This window comes from Mytilus trossulus, chromosome 14, assembly GCF_036588685.1.
Source record: "Mytilus trossulus isolate FHL-02 chromosome 14, PNRI_Mtr1.1.1.hap1, whole genome shotgun sequence".
NCBI classification, from domain to species: Eukaryota; Metazoa; Mollusca; class Bivalvia; order Mytilida; family Mytilidae; genus Mytilus; species Mytilus trossulus.
The window spans coordinates 9993006-10017144 of record NC_086386.1 but is presented as its reverse complement, the minus strand read 5'-3'; the positions used below and the strand labels follow the sequence as shown (position 1 = coordinate 10017144).

At 30.4% G+C, this 24139-nt stretch overlaps 1 protein-coding gene across 1 annotated transcript in view; it reads left to right on the top strand.

The window, feature by feature from the left end:
• The window catches only part of LOC134697461 (uncharacterized), a 141637-nt gene that overhangs the window by 32707 nt on the left and 84791 nt on the right, over nucleotides 1-24139 (top strand). Inside the window, exons 19-24 of the mRNA XM_063559741.1 lie at nucleotides 17056-17199; nucleotides 19409-19617; nucleotides 20813-20945; nucleotides 21303-21536; nucleotides 21795-21989; nucleotides 22424-22555. Coding sequence (XP_063415811.1) covers nucleotides 17056-17199; nucleotides 19409-19617; nucleotides 20813-20945; nucleotides 21303-21536; nucleotides 21795-21989; nucleotides 22424-22555 — 1047 coding nt within the window. The remainder of the gene's footprint in view (nucleotides 1-17055; nucleotides 17200-19408; nucleotides 19618-20812; nucleotides 20946-21302; nucleotides 21537-21794; nucleotides 21990-22423; nucleotides 22556-24139) is intronic.

The window sequence follows — 24139 nt, the reverse complement described above, 5'->3', positions numbered from 1 at the left end:
TGGTAAATAATTTTGTTAAATTGATTAACCCTTAAGTTTACTGATTCAGTTATGCCATAAAAACCTGTTCTTATGGGATTCTTCATAAACTTACAGAATTGTTTCATATTTTTCATGTCCAGGCCTTTTATAACCTTTTTTATCATTGTTTGAAGCCATCTAGTAGCTTATATCTGCTTACTATTACTTCTTTTATATAACAATCATTATTATAATAGACACATCAAAACACCAGTACAATGCTTTAAACTGACATTACATGTACATGATTATAAAAACAACAGTAAACCATGACAATAAATAAAAGAAATATTATATGATGACAGACACATCATTTCACCATGAAATTAAGCAAAAAAAGTAACATTATATTGTTCCAGAATCATCACAACATCTTGGAAATGAATGATACATATTTTGTAATTACAGAAATGCATCAGTACACCATGACAATAAATAAAACATAAATTGTAAAATTACAGATACATCAGTACACCATTACAATGACTAAACATATATTTTAGAATTACAGACATATTAGTTCACTATGACAGTAAATAAAAAAATGTATTTTATAATTACAGACACATCAGTACACCATGACAATGAATAAAACATATATTTATACCCCCGCTTTAAAAAAAGAGGGAGTATACTGTTTTACCTCTGTCTGTCAGTCCGTCCGTCAGTCCGTCAGTCCGTCCCATGAAACTTTCGTCACATTTTTCTCAGGAACTACACATCCACCCTTTCTGTAATTTGGTATCAACATTTATATATGTCAGCCATACCGTGTGATGCGTTTGCAGATTTATCATTCATAGACTTCCTGTTTACTGAACACTTGTATGATTTTACACATGATAGCCAAGTTGAAAATTTTCGTCACATTTTTCTCAGGAACTACAATACAAGGATTTCTGAAATTTGGTTTCAGGGTTTATTTAAGTCAGCTATACCGTGTGATGCGTTCTCAGATTGATCACTTGACAACTTCCTGTTTACCGAACACTTGTATGATTTTACACATGATAGCCAAGTTGAAATTTTTTTCGTCACATTTTTCTCAGGAACTACAATACAAGGATTTCTGAAATTTGCTTTCAGGGTTTATTTAAGTCAGCTATACCTTGTGATGCCTTCTCAGATTGATCACTTGACAACTTCCTGTTTAACTAACACTTGTATGATTTTACACATGATAGCCAAGTTGAAAATTTTTGTCACATTTTTCTCAGGAACTACAATACAAGGATTTCTGAAATTTGGTTTCAGGATTTATATAAGTCAGCTATACCGTGTGATGCGTTTTCAGATTGATCACTTGACAACTTCCTGTTTACCGAACACTTGTATGATTTTACACATGATAGCCAAGTTGAAAATTTTTGTCACATTTTTCTCAGGGAACTACAATACAAGGATTTCTGAAATTTGGTTTCAGGATTTATTTAAGTCAGCTATACCGTGTGATGCGTTTTCAGATTGATCACTTGACAACTTCCTGTTTACCGAACACTTGCATACTTTTACACTACATGTATTAATATTATCCACTTGGGGCGGGGGTATCATCAGTGAGCAGTAGCTCACAGTTTCACTTGTTTATAATTACAGACACATCAGTATACTATTAAATGACTCCACATATATTTTATAATTACAGGCACATCAGTAAACCATGACAATGAATAAAACATATATTTTATAATTACAGACACATCAGAACACCATGACAATGAATAAACCATATATTTTATAATTACACACATCAGTACACCATGACAATGACTTAACATATATTTTATAATTACAGGCACATCAGAACACCATGACAATGAATAAACCATATATTTTATAATTACACACATCAGTACACCATGACAATGACTTAACATATATTTTATAATTAAACACATCCATACACCATGACAATGACTTAACATATATTTTATAATTACAGCCACACCAGTACACCACGTCAATGAATAAAACATATATTTTATAATTACAGACACACAAGAACACCATGACAATGACTTTACATATATTTTATTATTACAGCCACACCAGTACACCATGACAATGAATAAAACATATATTTTAAAATTAAAGACATATCAGTACACCATGACAATGACTAAACATATGACTCAACATACATTTTATAATTACAGACACATCAGTATACCTTGGCAATGAATAAAACATATATTTTATAATACAGACACACCAGTACACCATGACAATGACTAAAAAAATATGTTATAATTACAGACACATCAGTATACCTTGGCAATGAATAAAACATATATTGTATAATTACAGACACATCAGTATACCATTGCAATGAGTAAAACATATATTTTATATTTACAGACACATGAGTACACCATGACAATGACTCAACATATATTTTATATTTACAGTCCCATGAGTACACCATAACAATGAATAAAACATATATTTTATATTTACAGACACATCAGTACACCATGACAATGACTAAACATGTATTTTATAATTACAAACACACCAGTATATCATTGCAATGAGTAAAACATGTATTTTATAATTACAAACACACCAGTATATCATTGCAATGAGTAAAACATGTATTTTATAATTACAAACACACCAGTATATCATTGCAATGAGTAAAACATGTATTTTATAATTACAAACACACCAGTATATCATTGCAATGAGTAAAACATATATTTTATAATTACAGGCACACCAGTATATCATTGCAATGAGTAAAACATGTATTTTATAATTACAAACACACCAGTATATCATTGCAATGAGTAAAACATGTATTTTATAATTACAAACACACCAGTATATCATTGCAATGAGTAAAACATGTATTTTATAATTACAAACACACCAGTATATCATTGCAATGAGTAAAACATGTATTTTATAATTACAAACACACCAGTATATCCAGTCAGAGCTCTGACATAAACAAGTCAGAATAAACTGACTTCTTCAAGTCAGAAAATGTTTTGAAATTCTGACCTGTACGGGTCAATTTTTGTTTTGCGTAGTTTTCCATCGAGTCCGTCAAACCAGAAGTTATTTTGAATTTGCCGCCGATCTAAGACACATACGATCACGTGGTTTTTTTGCGAGAGATCACGTGTTTGGGAGTCGTTGTTTTGGGAGTTTCTCGAACGAGAAGTTATTGAAAATATAGTGATTATTTACGTTTTTTTAGTGAAAATCTAGGTCAATCTTGTCATTTTCAGATGGTAATTCATATTACCTCCGTATTTTCATGGCCATTTTAATATTTTTTACGTGTAAAGAAGGTCTTTGCAAGTGATTTTGTTGCTGTTTCATGAAGGCGCGTGACCTGTAAATACGGACGCGTGGCCTTTGAGATGACCTGGTGTCTGACAATTCTGACTTGTTCAGGTCAGAAAATGTTGTTATGATAATGAACTGTTATTTTCGGGAGACAACTCGTGTTGTCTTAAACAGTATTAACATTATTAAACAGTCCGTGCAATTTTAAAAGTGAAATTATTGCTTCAAGATGAACATCGTCACGTGATTTTTCTATTTTTAAACTCAATCATGAATTGACTTTTAAACCCTTTCCGAGTTTGCGGCTTATTAAATATATTTGTTTTTTCGTTTCTCCCAATGAGAAAAACGATCTTTTGAATATTGATATTCATGAAAATGAAATGAAAATCGGAATAATTTAAATAAAGGAAAAAGGAAGGGAGGGTTTAACTAAAGAACCAAATATTTTTTTAGTTTTATTAAAAAAAAAAAATGATTTTAACTTGAAAACATTAAAAAATTCACAAAACGGGTTTTCAGTTATGATTATGGAATATGATATTAAAAATAAATCAAATGAAATGTAGGGTGAGTCTCAAAGGGATAACCCCTACCCCTGTCATTTAACTTGTGAACAGTCGAGAATCCTGCCCCCTAAACTCAATTTGTTCTCTCTGTAAAGTATCATGAAATATACCAGGCAAGTCTCTATGGGTCGCCCCACCCCTTGTCTTTTGAGAAAAATCTTACATCTTGAAAATGATAAGATCCCCTTTAAACCATATATATTCCTTTTTATAATGTCAAATTGATTTGAATGAAATATACTGGGCTAGTCTCTGGGTTTAACCCCCCCTTGCCATTTGTGAATGTTCTCAACATCTCGAGATCCCCACCCATAAACCATATATATTCTTGTATGGGAAAATAAAACAAACCCAATGAAATATAGGGGAAGTCCCTTTGGGGGGGGGGGGGGGGGGGAGAAAACATGTAAATGGTCAAGACCCCCACAACTGTACCATATATATAAGTGTAAGTGACAACAAGACAAATCAAATGAAATAAAGATAAAGTCCCTTGGGGTCACCCCACTCCCTTATGTTTGTAAATTTGTAAGCGGTTGAGATCCCCACCCCTTAAGCCTATATATTATTATATGGGACAATACAACGAATCAAATAAAATAAAGGGAAAGTCCATGGGGGTCATCCCCATCCACCTTTCTGAAATGGTCTGGATCACCACCCCTTAACCGTATAATATTCCTGTTCGTCATTTCAAGAAGATTAGAATGACATACAGGGTCAATCCCTAGAAGTTACCTACATGTATGCATATCACTTTACTAGACCAAACCAATTTTTACTTGAACTTGCTCAATGTCAGGCGACCATGGGAATGACAAATTATTGGAGCTTTGTTTGAGAGACCTCCTTACAGCATCCTGTTACAATTATTTTTATTTGCTGAGAGACCACCTTTACATATTATATTGATCAGTGTTTCAGCAAACAACAGAATTGTCTATTCAGTATTATTTTCCTCTCACATGAATCACTTCTTATTAATTACATGGCATATATGTTTTCCTATGAAGTTACCGTACACATCTATAATTCTTACCCCAGATGCATAGCCACATAAAGCATTAACCTTTTATTTAAAATATAGATAGTCTTTGTTTCTACAGAAGTGAGAAGAACATTGGAAGTCAGTATGTTCTGACTTATAAAAGTCTGAATGAAACGTGTGTCTGGCATACTAAATGACAATCCTGGTACTTTTGATAACTATTCTGACTTTAATTCAATAAGACTCAGAATGATCTGAAGATACTGACTTGTTTTTAATGTTAAGAGTATTTTAGAATATGAATGCTCTTGTCATGCTAGTACCATAAGAAATCCTGACAAGATTTTGTTCCCAAAAAATATATATTAAAAATAACAAGTGTACAATTGAACATAATTACAAAGTTATAAATGTTGCTAAAAAATCTATTTAAAAACACCCAATAGATAGTTATCTTTCAACTTTTACATGTATTTAAAAAACAGTGAAAATATTATGTATTATATGTACCGCTTCTTGAAGGACAACAAAGTCACCAAACTTAGTCTGATTTTCTAAGTATTTTCTCCTCAACATTTTTTTAAAACAGAACATAATTTGACCTATTTAAGTCAGTTTACAGAAGAAGAAAAAAATCCAATCAAACTAGGTTACTTCATCTTAGCCCCCCCTTTTTTCTCCTTATCTGAATCTTCTACTGTTGAGTTAACTAATTGATATTTTTTTTTAAGAAACAATTCAGTCAAATGGTTTTTGGAATAATGTTTTTACAATCAAAAGTTTTATATGTTAACATAACAGAAAAAAAGTCATGAAAATACAAAAATAAAATAAAATTTTAAGATATTAATTTGATGAAATTTATTAACAAAATACATTTAAATATAAAATATACCAAATACATTTTTTTATAGTCCTTGTTATTGTGACTTTAGGGGACCTTATTTTGTCAGTCTTTTATCTGGTTTCCCATACATTTTAAAATCAATATGAAAATCCTAGACTTAATTAAGTTGAAATAAGTTTAGTTTTGACTGACTCTTTGAAGTCAGAACATGAATTTGACCTGTTAAAGTCAGTTTACAGAGATAAATTAAATCCAATGAAAACTATGTCTTCTTCTTCTAAGCCCCCCCCCCCCTATCCCATTATCTGAATCTGCTACTGTTGGGTTAATTAATTGATAGGTTTATTAGAAACAATTCAGTCAAATCGTTTAAAATTAATATATTCTGATTTTCCAATACATTCTTAAATGCATATGACAATGCCAGACTAAAACGTTGTACTAATTAGCTAAAGTGAAGTTTTTGACTGACTCTTTGAAGTCAGAACATAATTTGACCTGTTAAAGTCAGTTGACAGGAAAAAAATGTCCAATCAAAACTAGGTCTTCTTCCTTTAAGCCCCCTCCATATCTGAATCTGCTACTGTTGAGTTAATTAATTCATATTTTTTTTTAAGAATCAATTCAGTCAAATGGTTTTTAAAATAATGTTTTTTAAAACCAAAAGTTCCAAATCTTAATTTAACAGAAAAAAGTCATGAAAATACAGAAATAATACAATATTTTTTTTTAAAATAATTTGATGAAAATCTTTAGAAATCAAAATGCATTTGAATATTGAATATATCAAATAAAAATGTTCCATCATTTTTAAATCAATATGAAAATCCTGGCCTTAAAAGTTGAAATTAGTTTAGTTTTGACAGACTCTTTGAAGTCAGAACATGATTTGACCTGATAAAGTCAGTTTACAGGGGGCGAAATCCAATTAAACTAGGTTTCTTCATCTTAGCATCCCCCTTTTTCTTTATCTGAATCTGCTACTGTTGATTTTGATTAATTGATAAAAAAATTTAAGAAACAATTCAGTCAAATGGTTTTTAGAATATTTTTTTTACAACTATAAGTTCTATATGTAAAAAAATCATGAAAATGCAGAAATAGAATAAATTTTTAAGATATTAATTTGATATAATTTGTTAACAGAATACATTTAAATATAAAATATACCAAACACATTTTTTTAAAGTCCTTGTTATTGTGACTTTAGGGGACCTTATTTCGTCAGTCTTTTATCTGGTTTCCCATACATTTTAAAATCAATATGAAAATCCTAGACTTAATTAAGTTGAAATAAGTTTAGTTTTGACTGACTCTTTGAAGTCAGAACATGAATTTGACATGTAAAAGTCAGTTTACAGAGATAAATTAAATCCAATGAAAACTATCCCCCCCCCACTTTTCCCCTTATCTGAATCTGCTACTGTTGGGTTAATTAATTGCCAGGTTTATTAGAAACGATTCAGTCAAATGGTTAAAAATAATTTATTTTACAACCAAAAGTTCCATGTGTTAACTTACCAGAAAAGAAAGGTCATGAAAATACAGAAATATAATAATAATTTCAAGATGATTTGATGAAATTTGTAAACAAAATATATTTGAATATAAAATATACCAAAGACATTTTTTTATAGTCCTTGTTATTGTGACTTTATTATTGGGTGTCTTTTATCTGATTTTCCAATACATTCTTAAATGCATATGACAATGCCAGACTAAAAAGTTGTACTAATAAGCTAAAGTGAAGTTTTTGACTGACTCTTTGAAGTCAGAACATAATTTGCAAATTATACATTTAAATATTGAATATGCAAAATAAACTTTTTTATAGTCCTCATTATTGCACCGTATGGGGACCTTATTTCCTCTGTCTTTTATCTGGCTTTTCCGTACATTTTTAAATCAATATGAAAAATATAGACTATAAAGTTGAAATAAGTTTAGTTGGGACTGACTCTTTGAAGTCAGAACACGATTTGACCTGTTAAAGTCAGTTGACAGGGAAAAAATGTCCAATCAAAACTAGGTCTTCTTTCTTTAAGCCCCCTCCATATCTGAATCTGCTACTGTAGAGTTAATTAATTCATTATTTTTTTCAATCTTATTAAAATAAGTTCTCATTACTTGCTCCTTGATTTTTTATAATTCGCACACGGCGACATATAAAAAATCGAGGAGCAAGTGATGAGAACTTATTTTAATAAGATTGAATTTTTTTTAAGAAACAATTCAGTCAAATGGTTTTTAAAATAATGTTTTTTTTTAAAACCAAAAGTTCCAAATATTAATTTAACAGAAAATAGTCATGAAAATACAGAAATATAATAAATTTTTTATGATAATTTGAAGAAATTTGTTAACAAAATATATTTGAATTTTAAATACTAGTATACCATACACTTTTTTATAGTCCACACTTTTGTGACTTTATTATTGGGTGTCTTTTATCTGAGTTTCTTATACATTCTTAAATGCATATGACAATCCCAGACTTAAAGTTACAATACTTAATTAAAGTATAGTATTTTACTGACTCCTTGAAGTCAGAACATAATGTGACTTGTTCAAGTCAGTTTGCACTTACAGGATTTACCTCAATGAAAAATTAAGATATCAAAAATATACCAAATTATCTTTTATATAGTTCTTACAATTGTGACTTAATATTTGTGATTTTTTTTCCTACTTGTATCCATACATTCTAATTATTACATCACAATCATGATAATGCCCGACTATTCCAGAACTTTGCAAACCATTTAGTTTTTGACGGACTCTTTTAAGTCAGAACATGATTTGACCTGTTCAAGTCAGTTTGAAGAACAAAATTTCAAATCAAAGCTAAGTGATCTTCCTCTAAGTCTTAGCCCCCTTCTGAATCTGCCACTGTTGAGTTTATTTATTAATAAGTTTTTTAAGAAACAATTAAATCAAATGGTCATTTATCTTAGAGGATCTTGCATGTAGTTTACGTGTCTTTTATCTGACTCTTCCATACATAACATTAATATCATACATGTATGGCAATGCCTGACTTAAAAAATTCAAAATTTCCATAAACTTAGCTTTTGACTGATTTTTTTAAGTAAGAACATGATTTGACCTGTTTAAGTCAATTTGTCTGAACATGCCCATTTGACCTGTTAAAGTCAATTTGCCTGAACATGATTTGACCTGTTAAAGTCAGATTGCAGAACAAATTTTCAAATCAATGATAGGTGTACAATATTAATGAGTTCCTTTAAGCCCTGCTTCTGAATCTGCGAATTTATTATTTGATAAATGTTTAGAAACAATTTAGTCAAATGGTTATTTATTTTAGGGGATCTTAAGATACATTTCCTATATTCTGACGTTCCCATACTTTCATTTAATATCATATGTCAGTGCCCCACTCTAAAAATTGCAATACAATTTATTTTGGACTGACTGTTAAAAGTCAAAACATGATTTGACTTGTTTAAAAGAAAATGCATTTAAATATTGAATACACCAAATATTTTTTTTATTGTCCTCATTGTGACTTGAGGGGACCTTATTTCCTCTGTGCTATATCTGGCTCTCCAATACATTTTTAAATCAATATGACAGAACTAGACTTGGTTGAAATAAGTTTAGTTTTGACTGACTTTTTTAAGTCAGAACATAGTGTGACTTGTTTGAGTCAGTTAGCACAGCAGTATTTACCTCAATGAAATATTAAAATAATAAATGTTTTGCTCTTGATAAATTTAGCTAAAGGTGGATGAGAATAGATCCTTTATTTTTTCCTTAGAAGATTGAAGGTATATTGTATTTTGTAAATCTTTTGATATTGACAGAAAATTGTATGATCCATTTTTTCTCCCCTGGTTTTTGTTTGTATTTTGAAATGATTAAATTTAATGAGATAAATATTTTATGTTAAGATTCTGGAAAGAAGAAGGTTTGATGAGCCCCACTTTTTAAACTCTTTGACTGGAAACAAGTAATCACTATATTTTTATGGAGACTGATAACAAAGTGGTAGTAATGACTGCTTCAAGTCAGAACAAAAAATGACCTCTCTAAGTCAAAATGCATCAAAAAGGGACATAAATCTAATTAGAATATATGACGATATTAAGTCACAATATTTTGTGCAAAAGCTGACCTGTGGAAGTCATTTTATGATAAATTAAAGTCTGACATAAACTGACCTGTACAAGTCATATTCTGTTGAGTGCAAGAAGGGAGACAACACTTACATCAAATTATATCTGACCTATGGAAGTCATTTTATTCTGACTTGTTTATGTCAGAGCTCTGACTGATATCATTGCAATGAGTAAAACATGTATTTTATAATTACAAACACACCAGTATATCATTGCAATGAGTAAAACATGTATTTTATAATTACAAACACAACAGTATATCATTGCAATGAGTAAAACATGTATTTTATAATTACAAACACACCAGTATATCATTGCAATGAGTAAAACATGTATTTTATAATTACAAACACACCAGTATATCATTGCAATGAGTAAAACATATATTTTATAATTACAGACACATCAGTACACCACGTCAATGAATAAAACATATATTTTATAATTACAGACACACAAGAACACCATGACAATGACTTTACATATATTTTATTATTACAGCCACACCAGTACACCATGACAATGAATAAAACATATATTTTAAAATTAAAGACATATCAGTACACCATGACATTGACTAAACATATGACTCAACATATATTTTATAATTACAGACACATCAGTATACCTTGGCAATGAATAAAACATATATTTTATAATTACAGACACACCAGTACACCATGACAATGACTAAAAAAATATGTTATAATTACAGACACATCAGTATACCTTGGCAATGAATAAAACATATATTGTATAATTACAGACACATCAGTATACCATTGCAATGAGTAAAACATATATTTTATATTTACAGACACATGAGTACACCACGACAATGACTCAACATATATTTTATATTTACAGACACATGAGTACACCATAACAATGAATAAAACATATATTTTATATTTACAGACACATCAGTACACCATGACAATGACTAAACATGTATTTTATAATTACAAACACACCAGTATATCATTGCAATGAGTAAAACATGTATTTTATAATTACAGGCACATCAGTACACCATGACAATGACTAAACATGTATTTTATAATTACAAACACACCAGTATATCATTGCAATGAGTAAAACATGTATTTTATAATTACAAACACACCAGTATATCATTGCAATGAGTAAAACATGTATTTTATAATTACAAACACACCAGTATATCATTGCAATGAGTAAAACATGTATTTTATAATTACAAACACACCAGTATATCATTGCAATGAGTAAAACATATATTTTATAATTACAGGCACATCAGTACACCATGACAATGACTAAACATGTATTTTATAATTACAAACACACCAGTATATCATTGCAATGAGTAAAACATGTATTTTATAATTACAAACACACCAGTATATCATTGCAATGAGTAAAACATATATTTTATAATTACAGGCACATCAGTACACCATGACAATGACTAAACATGTATTTTATAATTACAAACACACCAGTATATCATTGCAATGAGTAAAACATGTATTTTATAATTACAGACACATCAGTATACCATTGCAATGAGTAAAACATATATTTTATAATTACAGACACATGAGTACACCATGACAATGACTCAACATATATTATATAATTAATTGATTCAAAAGCTCAAGTAAGCAATGAAAGCTTCAAATAGAATTAATATTCATAACTTTAACATAACTTAGCAATCAAAAACTCCTCTCTGAGTCATATTAAAAAGTCATACATAGGTGATTACTGTCACACAAAGGTCACCTGTTAAGTAAAGGTTGACTTATTTAAAACTACATGTAGATGTCAAAGATGAACAGCCTCTACTGTAGTTCTTATTCAGGACACTTAATGAAGTGACTATATTTACAAATTTCATCTTATTCATTTTTATCTGGAATATACCAACTACAATATAGTATTTGATATCTGGTTCAGTAAATTTACATTCCATGTTAGATTATGACAATGGGCATGATGGGTATATGTAGTATATGAATTATATACATTTATATATCAAACAGTATTGATAATAAATTGAATCTTATTAAGTCCAACACATCATACAGACTAGGTCTACATATACCTACTGCATCTAATGTACCATTCTAAAGTAAACCATCTCAAAAGTATCATCGTTATGATATTTCATTAAGTATAAACAAATTATACAGTGTAGCTATTTAATATCTTATGTTATAAGAATTAATATAGATCAATATATCCAGAATTAAAACCTGATCCAGCGTGTTTTTAAAAATTCTAACATTTAAGTAATACTGTTCTGTGAACACTCATCTGATAATCTGATAATTATCTTGAAAAGAACTGGAGAAGGGTTACAAAGTTTATACTTCATTGTAAACTGTAACATTTGAAAATGACCTTCACCCATCCTGATATCCATACACATGTTAGATATTGAAGGAATATAACTATTACTGTATATAATAACCTATATCAATCAAGTCTAGAACTGCTCTATTGTACAATATGCTTATGATACATCTTACATGTACTATTTTCTATATATATACATCTGATATTACATAAATTATGGCTATGTTATATTTAAAGCAATATAACTGCATATATTTAAGAAAAGTAAATTCTTATTGAACTGAAAAGAAATTCCAGTGTACATGTACAAAATATAAGTTTGCAATTTGCTTTGCAAATTCTAATGCTTTATAGACAAAAAATGATAGGAGACTTTTCAAAGTTTCATTTCTCGATGGAGCATAAAAATATATAAATGATATATAATATATAATATATATATATCATAGTATGACTATGTCAATTCTTATAAACTGATGATATAAAAGCATCAATATAGCAATTCTATCTCAAGCTCATGCAGTCTAGAAAGATCACCATTTTCTTTTTGTATTTTTAATTACCATCATGGATTTCAATAATACAGATGCATAGATGCAATATAATCATTTGATTATCATTATAGAAACTTTATAAATTCTACATAAATTCATGTAATACTACTTTCTTCAGTATATGCTATCTGACACGAAAAATTTGTAGGAGATTAGTCCCTTTAACATTATATACAAATGTTTACAGAGATATGACTTATAGCCTATAACAAGGCAACACTTTAATAGTCACTTAAAGATTAGTGATGCACATATCCAATGTACATTATAGTATTCCTTTAAAAAAGGAAAATGTCAGATGTTTCATGTCCAACATCAAACCAAACTTTGCATGTTGAGAGAAACATCTTCTTGTTTTGTATAGTTCTGTAACATTCATTGCTGCTACCATTAGATATTTAATAAATATATTAAAGTTTATCATATCTAGTATCATTACTTAGATTGTAAAGCACAATTTGTCTTGTCAAAAAAGCACCTTTATACACTTATTTTCTGCAAGTCAAAATAGGGACTTTTTGGAAATAATCCTTTCTTGGCAGAGTCTAAATAATTAGTATAGTTGTATCTCAAACTATATTTTACAGTAAAAAGTTGTTTACTATTACTGGTACCTTGTAGACAGCAAGATCAAGATCTACAATTGTGTTCTTATTAATGAGAACAATAACTTTGAGCTTTTTCTTCAGAAAAGAGCTACTGTTTACCTATTCCAAGGCTTTGTTTGTTATATTCATAATTAATGTTATAACAATGCCAAGATATAAGACTGAAAAACTCTTATTATATTTTATAAAAATATGGTAATAAATGTACATGAACGTATCATTTTACAAGTGTCAAATAATTGTATTCATAATCTGAAATCTACCTTAATGAATTTCAAGGCAATGATAAAACCATCCAATAGAAATTATTTTTATTTCCTTCCACACTGCATATATATATGGAAGTTTTTAACGACCTTGACCGACTATACTGTGTACAGCTCTTGCCTGGTCGGTAACACTATAATGCATGTTATGTCAACATCATAAAAATTATCCTTGAGAAAAGGAATTTACATCTGACCAATGCAAGTCAATCATATAATTTTTTCAGAAGACCCTATGATCTTTCTTTTTTACTATTTGATATCAACTAGTATGTTTTGATATGTTGGCATTACACTTCTCACAATTTACAACATTATCATATTGCACTAATTCTTTTTCAAAAGCAAAAAGCTTAAGTTAACAATTGGCAATACTCCTCTGCTTTATTTTTGCCAAGATAAAGATATAAATCTTAAATCATAGTAAAGACATGAGATTAACTTCATGTACAGAATTATGCAACAAAAGTTTGCATATTTTAAAAATGCATTGTTGCAAATTTTTCAAACAATAATAATTGTTTTACTTTTGTTTTCTACAGTATGTTTCTACCTAATCAATTGTTTGTTAGTGGCATGTTAAATGCTCTACAAGGAACTATTCATTAAATGCTTAGATGTTCCACCTTCGACCTATTTCTGGTCTTGTTTGCCGTGATATACCACTTGCTACTCAATATTCAGATATTAAATATCAATCACATAATATTATTTCTGTAAATATTTCAACTGTAACACAGTATTATTATCTCACAAAGAGCTTATTTTAAAGCCTTAATGGCTTTGCATATTAAAGATATACGTATTCTGTATATATTCTGGCATCTTCGCTAGCCAAGGGTTACGATCCACTCCTGCTCTCTTCACCCTTGGCGGATTGAGCCAACATTTGTGATAACATTGATGCGCCATCTATCGGAAGATAAAAATCACGCCCATTTCGAATACATTATTCTTGACCAATGGTAGCACTTGAAGTCTTCAATTTGGAGGTAAAAACACGGTAGCGTCTAGATTCTACACACTTGGTAAAGCTGGAAATGAAAATATACGTCAACATTCATGCATTTGTGCATGAAACATACATAGGAACTTCTGTTGGTTGATTAAAAACCTTCAAGTTGTCACTAAATATAGTCGTATGTTTAGGGATGTAAAGTCTTGTTGCACAATAAACACGTGGTAATTGTTTACAAACACTTTAAACATTTACACGTGATCATGTTATAGGCGCTTTTTGATTGGATGCAGCGAGTTTTGACTGCAACCAATAAAAATCCTTACCTTGTGTCTCCGAAATTTTAACTCAATCCGCCAAGGGTGAAGAGAGCGGGAGTGGATCGTAACCCTTGGCTAGCGAAGATGATATTCTGGTTGTTAAAACAATATTGTAAGTTCATTCTGAACTGTTGTCACATTTATGACACACTAAGGACTAAGTCTCTAGGCTCATTAATTGCTTTAGACAAATAAGCTTTTAAAAATTAGCTATTTGAACGTTATTTGATATAACATATTTTAGCAAAGGTTTTCAGATACCTTAGATTGGAAGTGGCACATAATGCCTTCCGAAAAATCACTAACTTTGTCTATTTATAGTAACACACATACAGGTGTTTCATATCGACACGTAGTCTAGCATATTCCAATGCACTACATTACAGTTTTTTATATTGGAATAAGAAATGTATTTTAATCACATCATTTTGTGATAATAAATCTCAAATATATTTGCTATATTTTCTATAAATTGTACGTCACTACGTGGGTACATTATAGCAAGAATATACGAGTACACCTCCGTACATTTTGAACTTACCTTAGAACAAGAAAGATATTCTACTCATATACTTCTGTATAGAGATTCATTCGTGATAAAAAATAACTACGATATTGATTATTAAAGAGTGAACGCGTTCAGTCCACCATTGATTACGTGATAAGCACCTGTGTGTTACACATCACAGTACACGTGTATTTTTAGAACAAGGTTTAGAAAATAGAACAACGATAAAATACGTTGTAATTAACTAACTTGGATAATAAGTTCTCAAGATAATTAATGTTTATAAAACATTTTGTACTGGAACAACGTTCTCAGTTTTACAAAATCTTAAAATTCTGGACGTCGTCACAGATTATAACGAGTTAGACACCTCGCTGCTCGAAAAATAATATGATTGGCACAGGTAATAGCCGCAGTATTTATAGCTAGGTATAGCTACGTCATACCCATAGGTCAAGGATTTTGACCTCTTTTAAATGAGATACCTCGTTGCACATCAGGAAATGAATGCTAAAGTTACATCCTCGAAGAGCCGAGGAGCGTAATTAGTAGAATTACAGACACATCAGTATACCATTGCAATGAGTAAAACATATATTTTATATTTACAGACACATGAGTACACCATGACAATGACTCAACATATATTTTATATTTACAGACACATGAGTACACCATGACAATGACTCAACATATATTTTATATTTACAGACACATGAGTACACCATGACAATGAATAAAACATATATTTTATAATTACAGACACATCAGTACACCATGACAATGACTAAACATGTATTTTATAATTACAAACACACCAGTACACCATGACAATGACTAAACATGTATTTTATAATTACAAACACACCAGTATATCATGACAATGAATGAAACATGTATTTGATAATTAAACACATCAGTACACCATGACAATGAATAAAACATATATATTTTATAATTAGAGATACATCAGTACACCATGACAATGAATAAAACATATATATTTTATGATTACAGACACATCAATACACCATGACAACGAATAAAACATATATTTTATAATTAGAGACACATCAGTACACCATGACAATGAATAAAACATATATATTTTATGATTACAGACACATCAATACACCATGACAACGAATAAAACATATATTTTATAATTAGAGACACATCAATACACCATGACAATGAATAAAACATATATTTTATAATTAGAGACACATCAGTACACCATGACAATGAATAAAACATGTACTGTATGATTAAAGACACATCAGTACACCATGACAATGAATAAAACATATATATTTTATGATTACAGACACATCTGTACACCATGACAATGAATAAAACATGTACTTTATGATATGATTACAGACACATCAGTACACCATGACAATGAATAAAAATATATTTTATAATTAGAGACACATCAGTACACCATGACAATGAATAAAACATGTACTTTATGATTACAGACACATCAGTACACCATGACAATGAATAAAACATGTACTTTATGATAACAGACACATCAGCACACCATGACAATGAATAAAACATGTACTTTATGATTACAGACACATCAGTACACCATGACAATGAATAAAACATGTACTTTATGATTACAGACGCATCAGTACACCATGCCAATGAGATCAGATGGACTGTTTCCTACAGTATTTACAAATGGTAACATATCAAAAGAGGTAACACTCAAAGTTCTGAATTTTTATGCAGAAACAGAAGAAAACCGGAAGAAAGCCAATTTAGAGGTATAAAACTACATATAAAATGTGTGCTCTTTTTTTCATTATTTTTTTAGACAAATAAGAGTTATGGATAAAGGATCTAAAAACTGTTATGTTTATTCTCTTGAACTGCAGAAATTTCCCTTGGCTGAAATGTTTAAAATTAATTTCCATCCAATTTAAAAAGAAAAATTTGGTATTCATAATTTTGATATTATACAAAATAACTTGTCATTTTACAACGATGATTTTTCATTTTTTTATAATAATTTGGTGGCAGATATAATATAAGGGTGAAAGCTTCCATTATTCTTAAAAAAGTAAGGGGCTGATGGGCGGCAAGGTTAGGAATACTGATACCTATTTTTTGAAATCTACACGTCCCACAGTTTGGAATTCAGATCTCTGAAGCTTTACAGAATGATAGAAATAATATTGTTGTGCACCTGCTATTATGGCAATTTTTTTTTGAGGAATTGTTCCTCCCATTTCTAGACTAGATAACATCAATGCCATCTGGTGGATACTGTAAATTTAGAAATTAATGTGAGGTTTTTATTAATGCAAATAAATAGACAAGGAGATAATTGCAAGGATAAGAACTTGCATTCTGATGTCTAATACATATATCTATTTACAGATTTTTCTGACATTGCAATATTAAATGCTTGCAAATTTCATAATTTATAGTGGTTATTTTCTATTGTGATTAAACTGCATCTCCTAACTTTCAAATTGCTGACTTATAAAAATGAAGATGTGGGATGATTTCCAATGAGACAACTATCCATAAAAGACCAAAATGACGCAGACATTAACAACTATAGGTAAATCTTCAACAATGAGCAAAGCCAATACCGTACGGTCATTTTTCAGCAAATTTCACAAAATACAGTACATATTTGAATCTTTTGTCAACTTTTAAGCATATTCTTTATCAGAATTTAGCTCTGACTTTATTTTTATTTAGCTCACCTGGCCTGAAAGGCCAAGTGAGCTCATCTCATCACTTTGCGTCTGGCATCCTGCATCGTCGTCCGGCGTCGTCATCCGTCGTCGTTAGCTTTTACAAAAATCTTCTACTCTGAAACTACTGGGCCAAATGAAATCAAACTTGGCCAAAATCATCATTGGGGTATCTAGTTTTAAAATGTGTGCGGTGACTTGGCCACTGCAACCAAGATGGCCACCATGGCTAAAAATAGAACAAAGGGGTAAAATGCAGTTTTTGGCTTATAACTCAAAAACCAAAGCATTTAGAACAAATCTGACATGGTGGTAAAATTATTTATCAGGTCAAGATCTATCTGCCCTGAAATTTTCAGATAAATTGTACAACCTGTTGTTGGGTTGCTGCCCCTGAATTGGTAATTTTAAGGAAATTTTGCTGTTTTTGGTTATTGTCTTGAATAGTATTATAAATAGAGATAAACTGTAAACAGCAATAATGTTCAGCAAAGTAAGATTTACAAATAAGTCCCATGACCGAAATGGTCAGTTGACCCCTTTAGGAGTTATTGCTCTTTATAGTCAATTTTTAACCGTTTTTCGTAAATTTTTGTAAATTTTTAGGAAATATTTTCCACTGTAATTACTGGACCAAGTTCGTTATAGAAAGAGATTATTGTAGCAACAAGAATGTTCAGTAAAGTAAGATCTACATACACATCACCATCACCAAAACACTATTTTGTCAGGAATTTATCTGTGTCCATTGTTAGATAAATCGGACAACCCAACGTTGGGTTGCTGCACTTGAATTGGTATTTTAAAGGAAATTTTGCTGTTTTTGGTTATTATATTATCTTGAATATTATTATAGATAGAGATAAACTGTACATAGCAATAATGTTCAGCAAAGTAAGATTTACAAATAAGTTAACATGACTGAAATGGTCAATTGCCCCCCCTAAGGAGTTATAGTCCTTTACAGTTAATTTTAAACAACTGAAACTGGTTCATTATAGATAGAGATAATTGTAAGCAGCAAGACTGTTCAGTAAAGTAAGATGTACAAAGACATCACCATCATCAAAACACAATTTTGTGATGAATCCATCTGCGTCGTTTGTTTAATATTCACATAGACCAAGGTGAGAGACACAGGCTCTAAACTAGTTATGTTTTGGTAGAAGGGGAAGGTATATATATGTTTTGTGGGAATCAGTATGAATGTACTTTTTAGTTAATTTAGCTTTCAGTGTATATAGTTTTACAATTTCTATTAATTTAGCAATATAACAAGAAAAAGAAGAAGTCTGAGAAGGAAGAAGGGCAAAAGAAGGAGAAAGTTCCATGTCCAAACTTTAAAGATTGTGAATTTATTGTTGTGGAAGTGGGAAAGACAGAGGGGAAATTACAACTTATTGAGGAACAGCTAAAAGGGGATAAGTTCCAAAGTACATTAGAATCGATGACCAAATCTATTGAATATTATGAAAAGTAGGCATTATTGACTGCATAAAATTCTTCTGTTTGCTTACTTGTTCTTTTAAATATGTTAACTCGTAAATAGCGTGGTATATATTATAAGTTATATGTTCTTTTAATGTTTGGATGTTATTTATAGCTCAAATAGGAAACAAATCTAAGGGCCACACCAGTTATTGACACACAGGATTCTGTTTGTTAATGTTTTGGACTTCATTTGTTGACGTCTAGTCTCATATGTTAGTTTAGTAATAACCCGAATAATTCAGTCGTTATATTCCGCTGATCTACGAAGGCTACATTAACGCCTAAACGTCTTTCTCGATCAAGACCGTCAACCGGAAAATTCACAACACTTTGCAATATGGGAATTTTGATTTAAATTGGCAGCTAAGGAAGGAGGAGTTCCAGATGTTAATTAATGTTAAATGATGTTAACTGATGTTAATTGATGTTAATTAATTATTAACAGATTTGTGGTAATTGAACACACGTGTTTGGTAAGACAATTACAAGGCAGTTGCGCAGACTCATTATCCTGATTGCCGCCAATTGGCTCTCTCTCACAGAGAGCAGGCAACGCGGCCAATGATCATAAGGAGTTCAAGCCCTCGTGTGGGAGAAAATAGGACACGGAAAGGGCTTGATTTTTTCGAGTTAGTTTAGTAATTATATTCTCAACTCAAAATTGATCTTTAATTTGAAAGTTCTAGTTAATTAGATAAAATTGAAAAACAGTGTGACATATCTACTAAATATAAATATTTGTTCAATCTCTCATTTCCCTGTAACCCAAAGGGTTGATTGGGTATAGAAGTAAAACCCTCACCAGTTTGGCAGGATGAAGAAATAAACTGCCACATATGGTCAGAAGTTGACTTATATGATGCCTCATATATAATAGACACCTCTGAGGGTCAGTTGGACGGCCTGTTGCAATAGAAAGTTTCTATCCTAGCCAACATATCCTCATTTCCAGAGGCAGTCCAAATTCCCATTTTCACCTTGGTTTATGGCAGAACCTTACTAAACATTATTATATTAATAATAAACTTGATCTCGTCTTGAACATGATGAAGTAATTGCCACTGACTGTTACCGAAGCAACAATCAATGACAGTTTTGAAATTAATTTATGAGTGCATTTTGAGTGTATGTAATCAGATAGATCCTTTAAAATGTGATTGTTTTTTTTTTATTTGAAAAGGAGTTTTAAAGATTTGGATCTACTTGACCAGAACAAATATGCTTCACTGTGCCAGGCAAAAGAGAAAATTGAAGGCTTGGTAAACAATCTCAGTAGGATTCAGTACATGTCCTTAGATCTTACAACAGGAAAGGTAAGACAACTCATAAAACAACGTAGCAAATGTACAGGTACAAACAAACTAGATGCTCCTTATATAGGAGTTACTACTCATTATTTCAGAGCTATTAAAAATAACATATATAGAAGTAACATTTATGACATTATTTTTATAGTTACCTGAGATCTGAATTTTCCTCTCATGCATTCTAACAATTTTATGGGGTAAAGTAATGTATAAATTTATAAAAACTTCATTAAGCCAGTTTTTCAATTGAAATTTAAAATTATTTTATTACGTAATCTAAATATTAAAATAACCTATGTTTGTAATTAAAAATAAAAACTTGCTTATATCATGGCCCTGACTGAGGATTTTAATTATTTGCAGGGAATGGATAAAGTACTGGAGAGAGTAACTGACACTATGGACTGTCGCAAACTACACCAGGAAGTAAAATATAACATCCCAAAGAAATGTCAAGGTCATATACAAACAATCCTGAAGGAATTGAAAAAAGAGAAGGTGATAGAATTTGGAACAGGGCTCACAATGTATGAAGAAAACACATTGAAAATGCAAGGACATGAGTTCTTACAGGTTGCTAGGTTACTACATGAACAGGTAAACAAAGAAGTGTATGATCAGTTGCATGCTTTTTATGCAACAAAATCTATCTAATATAAATCTAATATATATGTAAAAATGCAATGTCCTTATTCGACAAAAATTAGCTTCTATGAAATTAAATGTATCTGCAATAAACAAATATGACTTAAATCAGATGACAGTAAGACAGCAAACCAACAGTATTGTCATCCGTATTGATCAGAATCTGTTATATTTATCTATCAAAAATGTGAGTTTTACTTTATATTTTAGGGAAAATTAGCATTGCTCCAGCTTGGTTCAAGGACAATAGTGGCTGACATTGAATACCTGCAGTCTATGTTAGATCAGTTAGAAAGGATGTCTGACATGGTGAAATGTGGTAACCTGTCTACAGCAATCAGTGAGGCATCACATGTCTGGACAAGTGAAACGGTCATGTCTCATTTCACAGCCGAAGAAGAAAAGGTATAATAAATTGTTTATATTTAAAAACTTACGAAATAGTAGCAGAAAACATACATACATGTTTTCTAAAAGACCAAACAATTTGCATTTATATGATTTGACATTATTTACGCCTTTCAACACAGTAATATATCAATGTCGATGTCAATGATCACTGGAAATATTAAATCTACGGAAACTTGGATAAAAAGTCAACAAATTGGTCGACCTACATAATACATAAGGATACATTTAAAAAATAGATAAAGAATGGAAACTTATGCCTTGATAAAAAAAAAACTGTCAAAATAGGTGCAATTTGAAATTGGGTACCCTCACATATGTTTTTTTTTTAGTAAATTTTATAGAATTTTAATTGAAATAATTGACAACATAAAATATTTATTGAAAGAATGTTGTAAATTAAAGAGAGAAAAAAATGGATGTTTTTTCAGATTTCTCTTTTGATGGAGATTTTACAAGACTACTTTGGTTTGGTTGAGGTGCCTGTGTGGAGACATGTTCCAGAGGATACACAGTTCTTGTATACAACACTAGATTCCTTGTCTACAGCACCTATACCTCTGGTAAGATTTCATAGGGAAATTATCCACCAATAAACAAAATATTGTTGAAAAATGTTACTCATATCAGAATGTGTTCTCATAGATGCATATGCAAGATTAATTTAGTTATATTCCAGAGAAATATGAAAAAAAGCAATATAATAGGATAGTTAGAATAAAAACAATTATCAATTGTGTCTAGTTTTAAACTGTTATTAATTAAGTTTTGAGATTAAATGATAGAAAACAATTTACTATATGCTGAATTACGAATGGTGATTGCTTTCTACCTAACAAGAAATCCATTATGCTATATGTAATATAAAACCTCATTTAAACGTAAGTACAATTCTTTGCAAATTATAGGTGGGCAGCTAACTGGTTCTGTCAATCAGTATCTTAGAAAGATGCCTATATATGATACATGATATTTTACTACCATCAGAAAGTGTGGGCAGAAAAAGGGTGCTTTATGTATATGTAGTTTGATTGTGCAATTTAAATCCTTATATTTATATTTTAACATACCAACTACCATAATATTGTATCTGTAATCTTAATTTTATATTTTACATGAAGATTTTGACTTGGATGTTTATTGGTAAGAAGACATTTTCCTTGAGAGCTAGATCAAAGCATTACTTAATTGCTATCAATGTAAACTGCTTGAGCCTAGGTGTCTACTAACTAAATATTATTGAAAGGCTTCTCGTATTTGTTCAGTAGTTGAAATTTAGATGAAAATGACAATATTTTCTTCTTCGTCACTATATTTGGAGACTTAATTCAAATATGTTACAAATTGTTGACAAAAATATTATTCTCTTCCTTGCATAGTAAAGGGGACATTGTGTTCTCTACTGTGTGCTTCTGTTCATTTGTTATTTTGTTAGTAATTTATTTTATCTCTATTATTAGATCGGAGTGTACATTTAATGTACAGTGAAACTTCTCTAAACCGGTCCCTCTTAATACCGGTTCTCCCTTCATACCGGCCAAAACAAAAAGTCCCGGCCGGCGTGTATGTAAATAAACGGTCAGGTAACCTTATAAAACCGGCCACCCCTTTAAACCGGATACCGGCCGTTATTTGTGTATTTGTGTAATCAAAATCAATAAAATATCACCTCATAAAACCGGCCTTCTAATTTGTAATCATTAGTCCATACATAAGACTGTTGTATAAACAAACAAGTTAATCTGGTCAATTAGAGACCTGCATGGCCATTGAGTAGTGTTTACCTGTCAATGTCAAATGAATACCCGAATAAATTATCGGTTGAGAGATTATGATCTTCCCCCTCGCTAATCAAGGAGGAGGAAAATTAATTTTCATTAAATGTTTGAGCTTGGCTACTTTAATTGGTCATTTTTAAAAAGATTTTTGTAAGGCAGTTTTTCCAAATTTGATATTAAATTTTGTCAGGTTAATCTATTTATGTATTCTTTAATTTTACGATTACACTCCTTGTATATTAGTTGTGATGAATCATCGTATGGTACCGATGATTATAGTGTGAAAGATGACTTAATAACATAATATATCGATATTAAAACTGTTTTGTTATATAGTTGCATTTTATTTGTTATTCCTGCAAAATAAAA